The sequence below is a fragment of the Halichoerus grypus genome, chromosome 11 (genome assembly GCF_964656455.1).
Source record: "Halichoerus grypus chromosome 11, mHalGry1.hap1.1, whole genome shotgun sequence".
Classification (NCBI taxonomy): domain Eukaryota; kingdom Metazoa; phylum Chordata; class Mammalia; order Carnivora; family Phocidae; genus Halichoerus; species Halichoerus grypus.
The window spans coordinates 55,277,545-55,296,145 of record NC_135722.1 but is presented as its reverse complement, the minus strand read 5'-3'; the positions used below and the strand labels follow the sequence as shown (position 1 = coordinate 55,296,145).

The following is an 18,601-nucleotide window of genomic DNA, read 5'->3' as shown; positions in this document are numbered from 1 at the left end:
TGCCAAATTGTGATCATGACATACCTACTTCCAGAGATCATTGTGCAGAATAACCGAATTGAAATACATAATAGCCTCAGAACAGGTGCTTCATGCAGTACGATAGTATAAGAGGATTGCAAGGTATTTGCTGCTATTATTATGATGGACTTAACTCAGATTGGGGGCCTCAGCAGGGGGCAGACAGCAGTGCTGGTCCTCCAACAAGAGGACAGGAGGAGGCAAGGAAGGAGGAAGGGATGGCCCCCTCCCTGCGGCAGCAGAGGTCAGTGTCCCTTCTCCAGAACAGGGCTGGGCATTTAGCCTCCTTGCCCGCCTTAAGCGGGTGCTGGTGTTGCCCAAACCAAGTAGCCCTCCCAACCTTGCCCAGTGATCCTTAGCCGCCTCTTCAAAGCCAACTTCTGACGTGAGGGCTGGAGATTTGGAATCAGTGTAAGTAGGGCTCTCCTAACAGAGTGAAGGACAATGAGACTGGCTGCCAAAACAGTAAGTGGCCCATCCTAAGGAGGATGTAAAAAGTAGGACAGCAATTGAGAGGGATACAAAATTTTTATTCAGCACCTGCCCCATCCAGGCCCTGTGTTGGGTGCCAGGCACAGTGAGATGAAGACACAGGCCCTGCTATCAAGCTACTCTGTCTAGTGGGAAGGGACCTGCTATGCCAGGAGACAGAAGACCATAGTATGATCAGGACTATAATGGGACCTGAGCAGGGTCCATGGGGACCTGGGGACAGGGAGCCCAAGAACCCAGACAGAAACGCTAGGAATCAGTATCTGTGTGTGATGACCAGTCCACAGATAGGACTTTCCCACTTGGAGGCCGTTCTGAGCCGCATCCCTGGGGAGGGTCTGGGTAGGGGCTTCTGTTCCCATTTCCCAGAGGAAGGCCAAGGCCGAGGTGCAGGAGCTGGGGGAAGGGGGCTGCCCGCCTTGTGCTGTTGCTACTGTTAGGACTCACATCCGCCCTACTCCGCCCACAGATGCACAGCCCCCGGGCAGCCTCCTCGCTTTTGCCCTGGCCTGTCTCCTGGTGCTGGCCGGCGGGGCCCTCACTTGCCTCATCAGGTGAGACTCTGCACTGGAGCTTAATTCTGCCCCTCGGTGCCCCCCACCCTGCAGGGCCTCTCTTCCGTAGGCACACCTGGCCACCTGCAGGAGATTTTCCTATTCTCCACCCCAGCACCTCAGGACTGCCCAGCACTCCTGTCCGTCCTAGAGCCTCGGTCAGGGCCCTGTCGAGGCTGGGGTGCCTCCCGAAAAGGTCCGTTTGAAAGTTGGGGAAGAAGTCTGGGACCTTACACAGGTCTGTCCCTCGCTGAGCTTCAGGTTATGAACATGGACCAGGATGACTCCCTGGGCCCTTCAGCGTTGAAAACAATTCTTCCTGGGTCTGAAGTCCTCTGTGTTCCCTGAGCCTCAGCCATACCTGGGAGGGGTAGCCCTCCACGCCCAGCCCTCACCCCAGGCTCTGATCACCTCAGAAAGCCTCCAGGTAATTTGGGAACTCGCAGGCTAGGGACCAGCAGGCATATCAGGCCAGATGGCAAGCCCTGAGCTGGGGCCAAGGGTCTCTGTAGGAGGAAGTGCTCAGCGGTGCCCTCCCAGCCCAGCTGGTACTGCTGGGGAGACAGGAAGAGGGCTCCGGGGTCAGCGCAGGTCTAAGGGACCAGATCAAGGTGGGAGTGACATGTGTGCCATCCCTCTGCCCTGCACTTTCTCTTGCCTCCAGATTGGGCATCCAACAGCTGCGGCTGGTGCGGGGCCCCCACCGGATCCTGCTGACAGCCCAGGAGCTCACCTTCATCCATCGGCCCCCAAGCAGACGGGTAGGTGGGGCAGGCACCGGGTTGGCTGGGCAAGCCATTGACTGAAGCCTGGCCAGGCTCTTGACCACGACTGCTCCCTCCAGAGGCTGCACATGGACAGCGTGAGCGAATCAAGGAGTCCGGTGGACAGCGGGAGCCTGAGCTCGGTGGCCCAGGGGTCAGCCAGGAGCCTGCCGGCCCCCCAGGAGCCCACCAATGTGGCCCTGTACCAGGTGAGGGCCTCTGCCACCCCATGTCCAGGCCTGAGGAGCTGCAGTCAGTTTGGGAGAAGCCGAGGGAGCCCATGGCCTCTTGGTCGTCGGTATGCCCTACTCCTGTTACGGGATGGGAAACTGAGGCTTGAAGAGGACCGGTGACCTTCCTGGGTCCCACAGCAAATCAGTGGCATGGTAAGAGTGGGAAGCAGGACTCCCAGCTCCCAGTTCAGCATGGTTCGTGATCGGACCTTGAGAAACAACCGGTTCCTGGCCACTTGGGCCTGAGCACTCCCGGCATGGGTCCACCCCAGGGCTTCTAGCCTAGGTCACCGTCCCACCTGTTTCGGCAAGGGACAGTGAGATCCCAGGTCCCTGAGGCTCAGAGGTGTGGGCCGGCACCCAGCCCCAGACAGCCTCTGGGCAGAGCCTCGCCACCAGCTGATAGGGAGGCTGCAAAGTCAGAGATTAGACCAGCAGGATTCTAAAGTTGCTGTGGTTTCTCAGGTGCTGTGTTCGCAAATTCGACAATTCACTGTATCTCCCATTCTCATACTCGGTGACTCACGGTTGACGAGCCGGGCCAACTGTACAGGAAGCGACATGAGGCTCATGCTCCTTCTTTTCCACCTTCTCTCCAGGGGAATCCCATCTTTTTTCTTTTATGCTGAAAGGAGGCCTTAATGATGTACATAGCGTGTTTTGTCTGCTCCTCTGAGTTAGCTGACGGGCCGTGGGTGCGGCTGAGGAGCCAGAAACCCATCAGTGACAGGGGACAAAGGGCTGAGGCTGCAGCTAGCTCTGGGCCAGGCCAGGGCGAGGACAGAGCCGCATCCCGAAGCTTCCTTCTCACCCACCCTCCCCTCTCCTACAGGCCCTGGGTCACAGACCGCCCTCCCCAACCCCAGTCACTTCCCAGGCTTTGGGGTGTCATGGGTGCCTGAGGCCTGCAGAGTAAAGCTGACCTTGAGACTGGGAGCTCACATGCTTTATATGCACCAGTTGTTAGCCTTGCGTTGTGGGCGTGGGTCTCATCTTCACTTTCTGGAGCTGGAACACGAGGCTCAGAGAACCAAAGTCACTTATGCAAGGTCACAGAGCTAGACAGTGGCGGAGTTAGGACTGAACGCAGGTCTGTCAGCCAAAGCCGGGCCCCTGGCTTCGCCCCACCAAAGGGAAAGTCTAACTTTGGTTTCCGCTGGCTAGGCTCTGCCTGGCTCGGAGCGCACAGAAAGGATACATTTATGGGGAAGAAGCTGAGGCCAAGAAACACCGAGGGATTTACCCAAGGCCACACAGCTGGGGACCAGCAGCGGTAAACTCTTGTTCTTCCTTAACAGGGAGAGTGGGTGTGGCTGAAGAGGTTTGAAGCTGCCCCTGAGCTGCGGCCCACCTGTCTCAGCCTCCTGAGAAAGGTAGGGCTGCAGAGGGGGTGGGAGGTGGGCTGTGGAGCGGGTGCTGCCGGGAGACCCCTAGTGGTATGGAGTGGGCCCCACTCAACATAGAAGCTTCTAGCCTCCGGAAGGAGTCCTTCCTATAGTCACAGTCTCTGCCCCATGGCCGACCCCCCAACCACTATTATACACCATCACTGCCATCTTCACACGCCAGCGTCCCTGAAGTCACGTCACCACCCCAACATGGCCAACACCACGACCACCAGGGGCACAGTCCCTTCCATCAGTATCATCAACACCCTCGAAGGACCCCATCCCGTGCCCTCCAACCCTCCACCCATCCACCCATTTATTCACTGTGTACTGAGCACCACCTACGTGCCAGGCCATGTTCTGGGTTTGGGGCTACAGCTGTGGAGAAGAGGGACAGGGCTCCTTCCTTCAGGGAGCTTCCAGTCACTTGTTCATCACTAACCACATGAGCCCCTTCACTCCTGAGGTTGCCACCATCCTGAGAGGCACTGTGGGCTGGAGGACAGAGCACAGGATTTAGTCAGGAGGGTCCTAAGGAGAGTTCTGCCTCCGTGAAATGCTTAGCTTTCCTGTAAAATGGAACTAATGAAGTCCACTCCTGGGGAAGGATGAGGATTGGAGAGGACATATGAAATAACCTAGAACTGTCCCTGCTCAGCAGTGTGCCTTTGATAAACGGTGAATTTTATTATAATTATTTCCCACATGACCACCACCTGAAATCAAGTTTGGAAAGATTAAGTGACTGGAGGCGAGGGTAGGCATGTCCTGGTGGGCATCCTGCAACCAGAGTGAATAGATGTTTCTTAAAAGAAAGAGTCCCAGATGTGGTCAAATAAGTTTGGAAATTGCTTGAGTTAGCCATCGGGCTTTTCAGAACCTTCACTATGTTCTGGTTATCTGTGACCGTGTAACGAAATGTAGTGGTTTCAAACAACAATCATTTTTATGATATACTTGTATGGGTAGGAAATTTGGGCAGGGCTCAGCTGAGCAAGTCCTTGGTTCTATTTGGCATTGGTTGGGGGTCACTCAATGGTATTAGGCTTTAAATGGGCTGTCAGAGGTTGGCAAACTACGGCCCACAGGCCTGTTTTTATAGAAAAAGCTTTACTGGAACTCATGCGCATTCCTTTACATATTGTCTATGTCAGCTTTTGCCCTCACATGGCCGAGGTATTTGTGACAGAGACTGTATGGCTTGCAAAGCATAAAATATTTACGAACTGGACTTTTGCAGAGAGTTTGCTGACCTCAGGTCTAGAGGGCCTACAATGGCTTTACTTACACGCTTGGTCACTTACATGCGTGGCAGGGCATTTGGAAGAGTGGGCTCAGCCAGACCTGACTTTCCACTCTGTGTAGTCTAAGGGCCTCTCCACGTGGTCTCTCCAGCGTGATGACTCTGGGTAGAGGGACTTCTTATAGCCATTCAAGGCCCCAACAGAGAGGGCTCCAAGAGACAGAAAATAGAAGCTGCCAGTGTCCTAAGAACCAGACCCAAAATGCACAAGACCACTTCTACCATGTTCTGTTGGTCACAGCCATCACAGAACTCGCTCAAAGGGAAAGGACAGATGTCCCACCTCTTAATATCAGGAGGGTCAAAGGATTGAGGCCATTCTCAACTCACCAGATATATTAATATGATTGTGACTTATATTCAGGTCTCCCCCACTTAGTTGACCCTTGAACTGTTTTTGTGAGGAGGTCCACACCAAACAAGGCTTCCGTCTCTCTTGCTTGGACAAATGTTAGCATTGCTGGTTGGGTTGGAGCTCTCTGACCTGCTGGGCAGCCATCAGGGAAGCTGTTTTCTTCTTGAGGCTGATCCCTTCTGGTCTTCTGCCTCTCCTCATCAGTCCTTGAGTCTTGGGGGGAGAGAATGTACCGTTTTCAGGTACATGGTGCCACTTAGGTTGGGGAAACAGGTTAGATGCCTATACCATGGAGTTGGCTACAACTTACTTATTTACCCATGACATTTCCACTCAGTTTTTCACTTACTTATTCATCCATCCATCATCTGTCCATCTATCCATCCATCCATCCTCCATCCATCCATCCATCATCTCATCTATCCTCCATCCATCCATCATCCATCCATCTATCCATCCATCCAACCATCCAACCATCCATTTATCTATCCATCCATCCATGTATCCATGCATCCATCCATCCATTCATCCATCATCCATCTATCCATCCATCTAACCATGCATTTATTCTCCCATCCATCCATCCATGCATCCATCCATCCATCCATCATCCATCATCTATCCATCCATCATCCATCCATCCATCTATCCATCATCCATCCATCCATCCATTTATCTATCCACCCATCCATGCATGCATCCATCCATCCATCCACATATCCATCTTATCTATCCATCCATCCAGTATTTCTGGTGTCTCTCTGTGCTCTACCCTGTGCTGGGTGCTAAGCACTGGAGGCCCAGATGTGGGTTGTACCTGCTCCAGCCTTCGACAAGCCCCTGGGGGCTGCTACTGTGCCCATTGCCCCAACAGATGCGGGAGCTGAGGCATGAGAATGTTGCTGCCTGCCTGGGCATCTTTGTAGCCCCTGGGGTCAGTGCTTTGGTGCTGGAGCACTGTACCCGGGGCAGCCTGGAGGACCTGCTGCGTAATGAGGCTCTGCGGCTGGACTGGACCTTCAAGGCCTCTCTGCTGCTGGATTTGATCCGTGTGAGAACCCTCCCCGGGTCTGGAACTACGGGGGCCATGGGGAGGGCAGGGAGACAAGAGATGCTCAGATTTCCAAGACCTGGTCTCTTTCCACTTTGTCTAAGAAAAACTTGAACAGTGTGGGAAAAGGTGAGAGGAGGCAGGAAGGGTTTTTAGGGTCTGTGGGATTCTGAGAGGACCAGGGGCCCCTTTCATTCATCACAGGCCTTATGGACCACCATTATGTCCACTCCAGGGCATGCGGTATCTGCACCATCAGCATTTCCCTCATGGCCGCCTCAAGTCCCGAAACTGTGTGGTGGATGGACGCTTTGTTCTCAAGGTCACTGACCACGGTTATGCGGAGCTCCTGAATGTTCAGCGGGCTCCCCGCCCCCGGCCAGCTCCAGAAGGTCAGCTCAGGGGTAGGCAGGGGCCACCAGTAGGTTCTGAGGCCTCTGTTTCAATCGGATGCTTATGAGGCAGGGGGAGGGGGGAGATGTCCAATCCTTCAGCACCTCCCGTGGCGTGACCTTGAGCTGCCTCCAGCCCCTTGCCTGTGAATGGGGGAGAACAGAAGCACCTACATCCTCCTGGGCAAGGACACCACATGTGTGAAGTGCCCGCCCATCTCGGCCCAGCTCGGGGGTCAGTGGGTGAGGACGGTGTGGCCCTGCCCTGTGACCACAGAGCTGCTATGGACGGCTCCGGAGCTGCTGCGGACGCCGGGGGCGCCTGGGCGGGGGACCCTCAAAGCAGACGTCTTCAGCATCGGCATCATCCTGCAGGAGGTGCTGACGCGAGGCCCACCCTACAGCTCCTCGGGGCTCTCCGCAGAAGGTAAAGCACCCCTGTCCTCCTTCCTCGGCCTTCCCCTGGCTGGAGTCCCCATGTAGCTGGGGAGCCCTGTGGCCATCAGGAAATCCAGGCCTGGGAATAACCACACAGACACACTTGGCCTGGTTTGACCGTGAGAATTGAGTTTCTTTGGCTTAAGCCAGGCAGCCTTCAGCAGCTCTGCCAAAATGGCAGCTGACCAGCTCTGGGGCTGAAGACATTGGTTTCTGGGAGAAAACCTCCACCCCCTTCTGCCTCTTCCAGGGTCATTGCGGTGTCTGTGGGTGCTCATGCCCTAACCACCCCCCTTGCTTAGTGTCGACTCTGTGCTCATGCAGACCTCAGTTTTCCCCAGCTGTGTCACTAACTTACTACAAGACTTTACACAAATCACTTCCCCCTCTCCGAGCCTCAGTTTTCTCATCTTTCAAATGGGGATGAAATAAAAAATGGGCCAGACATCTGGCCCATGTCGGATGTGGCTAGGCCACTCAGTATTTGGGGGCTTGCTTCTCTGTCCAGGTGGGGCTCCTTCAAAAGCATCTCATCTCCTTCAAGGTGTGCAGGATCCTCACTCATACCTTCCTCATTATCACCTGGTCTTAGACATTTTCTTCTCTGACCCCAGTGCCAGGGCCCAACTTCAGAAACATTTCCTCCCCCTCTGGGTTGTTCTTCTAGCTGTCCCCCTGCTGCCTGTGTCCAGTCCCAGGGACCTGTCCCCACAGACAGCCTGGCATCTCAGCCACAGTGCAGGGCAGCGACAAAGCTGAGCCCTCCATCCCCTCCCACCTCCAGTGGATAATCTCATTCAAGGGAGGCCTGGCTCACTTCCTTTCTCCACCAAAGCACTGCTCAGTGAGTAATGAGCATTCCAGGCCCCAGATTTATGAGGTGGAGGAGTGGGAAGGAGAGGGGCCCTTGTCAGGCCATTTGTTTAACACTCCTCAGCGGCCTGGCCCCCCACATTTGCCCGCCAGGAGAGGGGAGACCGGCCAGACGGAGTGTGCAAGCCAGGCTGTCAGGGCACGGCCCCTTGGGCCTGGATTCCATGAGGTTTTAGGGGAAGGGACCAGGCCTGGAATCCTTGGATGGTCACCATTGGATTGGGCTGTCAGTCCAGGGCCTGCTCCTTCTTGGGCGGGGGGTGCCCTCCCTGATCTCAGGGAGGAAACGCAAAGAGCACAGGTACTGGGGGACACTGACCTAAGTCTGAAATCCCTTTCAGGGTCCGAGCCTCAGTTTCCTGATCTGTAAAATGGGGACCAAACATGGTCTGGACTGGACACAGGCAGCAGGGGGACAGCTAGAAGAACATACCTGCCTCCCAGAGTGGTTGTGAGGATTCAGTGAAATTCTTTACACAAAGTGCCTGGCCCTTGGTGGGCACTCTATAAATATTTGCCTGAGTGGTTTTAGGGATGTGCTGATGGGGGACCCCACATTCTCTCCTGACTTCCCAACTTGGAAGCAGACCCTCCTCGCTCTCAGAAATAACATCTTTTCAAGATCTTGTGTGTGTGTGTGTGTGTGTGTGTGTGTGTGGTGGGGGGTACCTGCAGCTTCCAGAATAATAACTGCATTATTCCACTGGACAACCTTGTGAGGGGGTGAGGGCATTCTTTTGGGATAATTGAGTGAGGCTCAGAGAAGGGAAGGGACTTCTCAGCGGGAAGCAGTGGGTCCGTGCTCTTGCTCTCAAATCTCCTGGAGCCATCCATCCGTGGAGCACATTCCCACAGAGCTGGATGGGCAGCCCCCTCCCGCAGCCACTGACATGGCCCCTCAGTCACGGTGATGCGGTGCAGACTGGGCGTGGGCAGCGCGCCCGGCGTGGTGAGGGAACGCGAGACCCAGCCTGGCCTGGGCTGGTGGCTTTCAGCATGTTCACGTACGAGGACTCCACTTGAATGTCACATGCTACTATTTGATTTTTAATATCCGCTCACCGAGACAATACCCAAAGACAGAATCTGCTCTGAAATCAGCAACACTTTGAAATGGATTTGTATTTTATTCATCCCAACACCATCTGAATACTTTTTGAAAAAGAGTTGTACGTGCGTGTGTGATGTATTATTGATTCCATCTGCATGCAGCTTTCCAGACCCTTTACCCAGAGGCCCTCAGGGTCTGATGCCTGCAGGCTGGAGGCCTCTGGGCGAAGAAAATCATGCAGGAAGAGATCAGGCTCAGATCTAGAGTTTTCTTCTTACCAGCCCTGTAGCTGTGCGTGAGCTACTTCACTCCCAGGAGCCTCAGTTTCCCTATCTGTAAAATGAGACAGGGACTCATGCCCTGTCCCCAACCAGGCATGGAGCAGGGAGGGGATTGAAATCCAGAAAGAAGTTCTTCTCAGTGCCATTAAGGGCTCCCACCTCCTCGGCCAAGAGAGGAGGGTCCTAGTCCTCCTCAGGGAGTAGCCAGCTGTACCCCTCAGCCCTAGGAAGTCTGTACTACTTTATGCCCTTTTTACACATGAGTAAACTGAGGCTCAGAGAAGTGACATAACTTAGAACGTCAGTGGGGGATCTAGAAGTCCCCTCCTGATCTCAGCCCCACTTCTTCCCAGTGCCCTTGTGAATCTCGCAGCTCCCCCAGTGTCCCCAATAGCTTCCCGAGGCGGAGCTTTTTTGAGCAGTTGTTAGATGGGGAAACTGAGGCACAGAGTGATGGCAAGTGGCAGAGCCAGAGCTAGAACACGGATCTGTTGGACCTCGACTTAGTCTGGTGGTCTTTATTACAGGGAGTGGGGATGGGAAGATCATGGCGGGGGCTGTCTTGGGAAAATAATAATGATGATGATAATGAAAGCAGACAGTCTTGTTTCTTACCCGGGAACTGGCACCAGAAAGTCTCCAGGTGACAGGGCTGGTGGAAAGAGCCACAGCGTCAAGGTCTCAAGCACATCGGTGGGCATTGCTGGCTGGCAGCAGCAGCTGGGCTTGGGGGTGGGGGAGAGCCTGCTAGGTTCTCTCTTTCCTCTGCACCCCTCTTAAGAAGGCAGTTTATTAAGCTCATTTCACAGATGGGAAGACTGAGGCTTAGCGAGATCTCTGTCTTGTCCACCATCTCCTGGCGACGTCGTAACAGACCCAGAATTCAAAACCTGCTCTTCCAGCTCCTAGCGTGAGACCCTTTCTCTGGTCACATCCTGGGCAATCCTGGGTCCGCTGGCCAGCATGCCTTGGGGTACAGAGCAGGGGAGCCAAGGAATACCCTCAGGGCCCGATACCTGCACCCCCAAAGGCCTCCCCTGCCTTCTCTCTCAGGACCCCAGGCCAACCCCTTCCCACGAGCCTTGCTGGGGACCACGAGCCCATCATGCACATGGTGTTTATTGCAGAAATCATCAGGAAGGTGGTATCACCCCCTCCCTTGTGCCGGCCCCTGGTGTCTGCTGACCATGGGCCACCAGAGTGTATCCAGCTGATGGAGCAGTGCTGGGAGGAGGCTCCGGAGGACAGACCCAGCCTAGACCAGATCTACACCCAGGTCAGTGCTCCCCAGGCCAGTGCTCACACGAAATGGCTCATTAGTTCACCTCACTTTGCCCAGTGGGAGCCAGACATTACCGCTGGAGCCAAGAAATCCTATGTAGTAAGGGTGCGCAGGCCAGCACCGCCATTCTTTTTTTTTTTTTTTTTTTTAAGATTTTATTTATCCATTTGACAGAGAGAGACAGAGAGAGAGGGAACACAAGCAGGGCGAGTGGGAGAGGGAGAAGCAGGCTTCCCGCCAAGCAGGGAGCCCGATGTGGGGCTCGATCCCAGGACCCCGGGACCATGACCTGAGCTGAAGGCAGACGCTTAACAGACTGAGCCACCCAGGCGCCCCCAGCACCACCATTCTGGAGGGCTGGGCCTGAGGTCCAGCCTCTGAGGAAAACTTTCTCAGAACCCTGTGTTCCAGGGATGTTTGTTGAGTGCCTTCCTAAGTGCCACGCCCCATGCTAAGTGTTATGCTCACTTCATTTAATCCTTATAATAGCCCTCCAAAGAAGTACCCGTATTATCTTGGCTTCCTAGGAGAGAAACTGAGGCACAGAGAGGTGAGGGGCTCCCCCAAGGTAACGCAGGGAGTGAAAAGTGGGGCTGGAATCCAAACTCGGGTTTGTCTGTCTGCAGAGCTGGTGCTGGAAACTGCGACCCTCCCTGGGGTCCCCGGCACCACAGCAGAGGCCCTTTGTGGCCGTGGAGGCAGCCCTGGTGCCCCTTGTCCGTGAGTGGAATTTGTGAGGGGCACGGGTGCATCCCCGCCCCCGGCCTGCCTTGGGAACTGCAGCTGGAGGGGTGAGGCAAGCCCGTACGAGTTTGCAGGGTGGAGGTGGAGTGTGTGGGCCTGACTGAGCTGGCTAATGGCTCCCACGGGACCAACCCATCAAGCCTGAGATGACAGCTTCGTGCCTCCCCTCCTCCCCTCCACTCCCCAGCCACGGTGGCACGTTGCCAAGGAGAGGCTCAGCGAGCGAGAGGGGCGTCCAGACAGGTGACGAGGGAGCGAGATCCAGGAAGACAGACAGGAGAAATGCACAGGTGTCCTCCGAGAACCCACCCCACATCCCTTGACTTCCCACACCCTCTCCCCACCTCAGCTCTGGCCTCAGGGGCGGTGTCCCCATCCCACAGAAATCTGGGTCTCAGAGGAAATGAGCTCTCAGTGGCCACGGTGAGGGCGGGTTGCAGAGCTAGGACCAGCAGCCAATTCTTCAAACACGAGCCTGGGATCTATCCAGGGATCAGAGACTGTGGTGGCCAGTGTTGGGTGACTGTGAGGAAAGATCCTGCCCAAGGCTCTGGGGCAGAGAAGGCAGGCACGGGCACGTGAGAGACAGCATGAGGGTGGAAACTGCATCACACTGTGGGGGCCAAGGGCCAGAATGCCTGCCTTCACATCTATGCTTCAGTTCACCTCCTTGACCTTGGGCAAGTTGATTGCTCTGTTGAGCTTCAACCTCCCTAAAAGTTGCCCAGAAAGACGAACTTTGGCCCCACTTGCCATACTGGAGTGACCATCAAGTGAGAGAACGAAGTTAAAAACATGATGGTTCTCTGAGAGAGTGAGCGAGGCATTAGAGAAAGAACGTTGACCTCGAAGCCCAAGGGCTTGGGTTCATGTTCACTTGACATTGTTCTGGGAGTACCAGCTGATGCAATTAAACAAGAAGATGAATATTAGAAAGGAAGAAGAAAATGATTGCTATTTGCAAATCCTATGATTGTGTTCCTGGGCAACCCGAGGGAAACAATGGAAAACACATCCCAAATTTTAAAATAATTCAGTGGGGTGGCTGCTGATAAAATTAACAGAGGAAAGATCTCAGTTTGAAAGTCAGTTCCACCCTTATGAGGTCCTTGGCATGTATTTTACCTCTCAGATCCTTTGTGTTTTCATTTGTATAATGGGGGCCTTCCTTGCGGAGGTGAGCTGCCCGTCAGCATTGTGTCCTTGGTGTCTCAAGGTCAGCAGCTGCCGTGCCCACCCCGACTGACCTTTAAAGCTTGCGCCTCTGCTTTTAACGGGCAATACAAAGTAGGTGGGCATTAGGGGCTGCTGCCGCTCCCCACCTTACAGATGTTTGGTATTGATGGAGGCTGGATATGCACACCTACACACACACGCCCGCGCGCACGCACACACGCACACACACGCATACAAATGCTAAGCTGCTGGATTTAGACAGGAGTGGACTCCTTCACTTTGACCATCATTAATTTGCGTCTCCCACTGACTGCACTTTGGAAAGCTGCGAACCAGATTGGGGAAGGTTCTAGTAAACCTCCTTAGGGAACACACTGCCATATTTCCTGCAAGTTTTTCATGGAACGTATGATTTATGACCACACATGAATGTCCTCTTATGAAGACCTATGTGAGTTATTTCTCTCTGTGCAGCAAAGAGCAGTAATTGTGTTTCTTTTGAGCAACCACCTTAAGGCTCCACTGTCTCATGGACTCTGTGGGTTGTGTAATCTCTATTTCCTTCTTTGCTTTGTTGCTAGGAAGCTCATATTCAAAATTGTGACCAACTTCTAGCATGCATTTTGCTGGACCAAAAGAGCATGCATTTATTCTTCTTTGGTCCCAGTATCCTTACCTATGTATTATTTTCTTTTGTAAAAAAGTTTTTTTGAACAAGGAGAGAAATGGAGAGGTAGAAATGATTATATACATAAATAATCTACATACATCGTTTCTATCTACCCATCTGTTCATCCACCTATCCATCCTTCCATCCATCATATCTACCCATCTGCCCATCCATCCATCCATCCATCTTTAAGAAGAACAAAGAATGTCTCTTCTACAGTGTTGTTGTGAGAACCAGAGCAGTGGTAATGCTATGCTGGGCATAGGCTCCTTTGTAAAGTCATCTCCCTGACTACCTGCCTCATAGAGAACTAACTCACTTTTCCTCCCAGCTGTCTGTGCTTTCTCTTGTTGGAGCCGCCATCCCTTGTCTGTTCCATATCTGCTCCCCACCAGTGGAGCTCCTCCGGGCAGGGACTATGTCTGCTTCATTCCTGTGGCTGAGATTTCCAACCTGAGAGTGAGTGTGCTGACCTTCATGGATGAATTGCGATTTTTGTTCCATTTTCAGTTCAAAAGCATCAATCAAGGCAAGAAGACCAGTGTTGCTGACTCTATGCTGTGGATGCTGGAAAAGTATTCCCAGAACCTGGAGGACCTGATCCAGGAGCGGACTGAGGAACTGGAGCTGGAGAGGCAGAAGACAGAGAGGCTGCTCTCTCAGATGCTCCCTCTGTGAGTGGCCCCTTAGGACTTCATTGTGCCTCTAGCCTCAGTGGCTCTGAGCCTGGGACCTGGGACAGAGTAAGTGCTCAGTAAATCTGGGCTCCATGAATTCATTCAATTTATTCATTGTTTATTTATCTAACATATTTTCACAGAGCCCTTATATGTACCAGGCACTATGCTGGGCTTTTAAGTATTAATTCTGCTACCTCGCTCCCTTGAGAGCAAGGAGAGGGCGCAGTGTCCCCCATCTGACTTCAGAGGAAGTAAAGTCCAGAGAGGGACAGGTATTTGCTGGAGGGCAGCCAGCACACAAGCAGACCTGACCCAGATCCTCTGATGCTCAACCCAGGCATTTCCTCCCGAGATCCCTCCCTCAGCTCCAAACTGTGGGAAGGGGGTCCTCCCACTTTGGGACTCTGGTCCTTCCCATTCCTTCAGGTCTGTGGCTGAAGCTCTGAAAATGGGGACAGCTGTGGAGCCAGAGTACTTTGACCAGGTCACCATATACTTCAGTGACATTGTGGGCTTCACCATCATCTCAGCCCTGAGTGAGCCCATTGAGGTGGTAGGCTTGCTCAACGACCTCTACACACTGTTCGATGCTGTTCTGGGAAGCCACGATGTGTACAAGGTGAGGAGACCAGGAGGCCGGTATTGCATCCCTCCTTCCTTTACTGCTCTATTTGTGTCGTACATTCACTTCTGGTCATTTATCTGTGTGTTTTTATCAGTTAGCTATTGCCGTGTAACAAATAATACCGAAACCCAGTAGTGTAAAATTATAAGCATTTGTTATTGCTCACAAACCTATAGGTCAGCTAGAAAGTTCTCTGGACTCAGCTGAACCACTCATATATCTGTGGGCAGTTGTGGGTGAGATAGAAAGTTCTGCTGATCTTGGCTGGGCTCTCTCACATCTCTGGAACCTTGAATGGGACAGCTCTAGCCCACATGGTCTGTCAACCTCAAGCAGGCTGGTTGGTATCATTCCCATGGTGTGGCAGGGTTCTGAGAGAGAAGGCAGAAACACAGAATCCTCTGGAGGTCTGAGCTGGGATTGGGCATGTGGCCATGTCTGACATATTCTACTGGTCGAGTAAGTCAAAAAGCCAACCCAGGGGCACCTGGCTGGCTCAGTCAGTAGAGCATATAATTCTTGATCTCAGGGTCATGAGTTCGAGCCCCACATTGGGCATAGAGTTTACTTGACAAAAAAGGCCAACCCAGATTCGAAGGGGAGAAAATAAACTCCACCTGTGCTGGGCAAGGGCCAACAGACGAGTCATCTCCTGTGCCTCCCCTCCGGGAGCTCTCAGTGCTGTAGATGAAAGAGTCAAAGTGATGATCAGGGCAGGCAGAGGAGGCTGAGTGGGCCCCCAATCCAGCTAGGGATAGATGTGTCGAGTAAAAAGCAAGAAAGTCTTCCTGGAGGAGGTGCTGTCTTCCTAGTGCTGTCCAGTCTGGGTGTGGTTGCTCCAGGCAAACCATGGGGGAATAATGTGCCAAAGCTCGAGCCCTAAGAGGAGGGGCCTAGTGAGATGAGGAGTACTGAATGGGTTGAAATGGCTGGACATGAAGTGGGCCAGTGGTGGAGGGGGTGGTGGCTGGGGGACACTGGAGAGAGGACCAGGGGCAGAGCTGTCAAGACCTTCCCCGATCTAGTCCCTGTGCATCTCTCCATCCTGGGTTTGAGTCCCAGCTTGGCCACCAGCATCCATGTACCTTCGGGCAAATGGCTTCCTCTCTCCGGACTTCTGTTTCCTAACCTATAAAACAGGAATGATGACCCCAGCCCTGGGGGGTTCACAGATGATGGGCGGATCCTAACCCTCTTGAAGGAATGCTGTGTAAACTGAGATTGTAAAAGTGACAAGCGTCCTATCCCTCCCTGCCTGCTGTGGGGACCCCACCCCAATCCTGTCCCTTATTCTCATCCAGTTGCTGGAGGTCTTGGGTTGCTTCAGACACAGTGGGGGTGGGATAGGGAGGGAGCTCCCCAGAAACCGCCATACTCAGACTCCACTGGCCTTAGCCTTCTTTTGTGACCCACAGTCCCCTTCCAGCCACAGCCCTCCAGGGAGGCAGGGATAGGGGAGGGCCAGGCCCTGGGGTGGAAGCCAGGATGGACAGGAGGCCTGGGCGGGAAGTTTCAGAGACAGTCTGCTGATAGCGCTATGTACAGTATCCCAACAACAATAATTGCCAGTACTTATTGAGTGCTTACTGTATACTGGACACTAGTCTAAGTGCTTTATAGGTACTAATCCATTTAACCATCCTAACAATCTGTGAGGTAGGTAGTGGTGCCCCTAATGTATAGAAGAGGAAATGGGTGATTAGGGGCTTATCTAATTACGTATTTCCAATGGGATGGGATGTGGAGCTGAGATTTGAAATGGGGCATTCTGATCCCAAGACCCCCCCCTTCGGGGGGCTCACCATCCTCATGACATGGACATCCTCAGGAGAAAGCCACAGGTTCATAGTGGCCTACAAGACCCTCCAGGAACTGGCCCCACCTACCTCCCCAATGGTATCACTGGCCACTCCACGCAGACCTCTGCACCCCTCACACGTGCTTTGCTCTCGGAGCCACTAGGCCTCTGTACATGTGATTGCCTCCTCCTGGGACACTGCTCTCCCTCCTCCTCACCTGGCTCCCTCCTACTCATCCTCTGGTCTCAGGTTAGCATCCTTCCCCTCCCAGACATGGTCAGGAGCTCCTGTGCGGTGCTCTCATAACTACCCCTGGATAGCACAGCCACACTTTATGGTTCAAACCCAAATCACTCTGTCCCCAGTGCTTGGCAATGTCCAGCGCATCGTAGGTCCTCTGGAAATAGATACTGACTGAGGAGCTCGCTGAAGCCCAGAGAGAGGAAAGTGACTTGCCCAAGGTCACACAGCTGGTAGGTGGTAGAGCCAGGAATCTGCAATGCCTACCACCACTGCCCGGCTCTGTCCACTACACCACACTGCCCCACACGGAGCCTCAGAGACCCGAGCCACCAACATTCCAAGAACGCAGCTTCCCTCCCGCTCCCTGCTCAAGAACCCACACTCCTGCCCTGGCCCCTGGTTCGGAGTGTTGTCTCTCATGCTGGCTGAGTTTCCCTCTTGCTTCCAGAGCCGCCCTAGCCCCGTGGGCCCCAGGAAAAGATGCCTCATCTCTCATCTCGTCTTGCTGAGCCCCGTGGCTTTGATGTGCCCTGAGTCACCCCTGGCCTTGTCTTTTCCTCTCCTGCTAATCTTTTCTCACACATGTGTCCCTCCCAGCTCTGAATCATGCTTTCTGATCTGCTCTGAACCCTGGCCAAGAGGTCTGCATCTTTCTGGCAGAATGAAATGAAATAAAACAAGGCCTGCACACCCCTCCAGATGTGGGGAAACAGGCAGCCTGTTGCTGACGATGTGCAAGTGTGTCTCTCATCACTCACACCATCCGCCTCGGTTTCCCCTCCAACCCCAGCAGGATCTGGTTACTGCTCTTTAATCCCGTCTGGGTTGGGAGGCAGCCAGGTGATCATTTCCTGGTTCCGCTGGGGTTTGTGATCCCCTGCCAGCGCACACTGAATGAGCACTTTATGGACGCAGCTCCAGCGCCAAGCCCATGTGGGCTACAGGGGCGGAGCGGACTTACCCCAGCCACTCAGCCCCTGCGGGTGAGACCGGCCTTGGCCATGCTGCCAAGCGGACCCTGAGCAAATCACTTGACCTCTCTGAGTCTCACGCTCCCATCTGTAAAACAGAGGGGAAAGTGCCTATGGCTTAGCATGGTTTCGCCAATCAAGCAATGTGAGAGGAAATGCTATGGCCCCTTCCTTCACCAGCGTGATGCCGATGCTGCCGAGCACCACCATGTGCGGGTGCTGAGGCCTCCCGCTGAAAGCACAGAACGGGGCAGGGGTCGGGGGTGGGGCCAGCGCTAGGTAAGCCTCTACAGAGGACTGGCCCAACCTAGGGACTATCACAGGGGATTTCGTGAACCCTTGCAATGGCCGGCAGAGGCCGTTATCCCTTCAGACGCAACACAGGTTCAGAGAGGTGAGTAACTAGCCCAGGGTCACACAGCAAGTCAGTGGTGGAGCTGGAATGCACATCTGTGTTTGCTAGTGTGGAAGCCTTTGCCCTCCCTTCTCCTCTGGCTGTGTTCTCCCATCTGCAAAAGGACCACACCTGTGTATACCTGTGTATACCCTTGCTTGCGGCTGAGTGCCCACGATCATAGGAGCCTTTGAGTGATCATGATTATGGATCCAAGCTCCTAGAGAGTGGGGCCTGTGCCTGGTCACCTTTCTGTCACTGGAGTTGTAGGGGTGATTACTAAATGACACCAAACTCTCCCAGCTCAGGTGGCAGGCAGATGGAGGGCTACAGGTCAGGGTAACAGCTTAGAGAAACCACCATGCTCCTCCTCCCCAGTCTGGACCTTGGGTCACCCAACTGAGGCAGCGCTGGGTCCCCAGAGCAGACGTACTGTCCCCGAACTGCAGCCATACGCTTGGCGGCTAGAAGCGGGGCCAGCGCACTGTAGGTCTCCGGGGCTGCCTCCGGGAGGCGGGGCTGACCGACACGCACGTGCTGACCACGTGCAGGGCAGTAGCAGAGGGAAACCCCACACAGCAGGCACGCTCCCCAAAACAGAGAGGGAACGGACCCAAGCCCTGTGTATCAAGAGGCAGCACAGCATACGGGCTCTGGCGCTGGACTGACCAAGTTCAGATCTGCACTGTGTGATGTTGGCAAGTGACTTAATTCTCTGGCCCACTGTCCCCCTGTGAGTTGGTAGGATTCTTGCGAAGGTCTAATGCATTGATATTTGTGAAGGGTTTGGAACAGCGTCTGGCATGTAATAGCTGCTATCC

The 18,601-nt window shown here is 54.0% G+C and overlaps 1 protein-coding gene across 1 annotated transcript in view; it reads left to right on the top strand.

Moving 5' to 3' along the window:
* Window positions 1-18,601, top strand: part of LOC118529855 (guanylate cyclase D-like) — a 39,649-nt gene that overhangs the window by 10,371 nt on the left and 10,677 nt on the right. Inside the window, exons 5-14 of the mRNA XM_036082858.2 lie at window positions 983-1,067; window positions 1,732-1,828; window positions 1,912-2,040; window positions 3,363-3,437; window positions 5,985-6,161; window positions 6,397-6,553; window positions 6,831-6,980; window positions 10,324-10,472; window positions 13,579-13,742; window positions 14,175-14,367. Coding sequence (XP_035938751.2) covers window positions 983-1,067; window positions 1,732-1,828; window positions 1,912-2,040; window positions 3,363-3,437; window positions 5,985-6,161; window positions 6,397-6,553; window positions 6,831-6,980; window positions 10,324-10,472; window positions 13,579-13,742; window positions 14,175-14,367 — 1,376 coding nt within the window. The remainder of the gene's footprint in view (window positions 1-982; window positions 1,068-1,731; window positions 1,829-1,911; window positions 2,041-3,362; window positions 3,438-5,984; window positions 6,162-6,396; window positions 6,554-6,830; window positions 6,981-10,323; window positions 10,473-13,578; window positions 13,743-14,174; window positions 14,368-18,601) is intronic.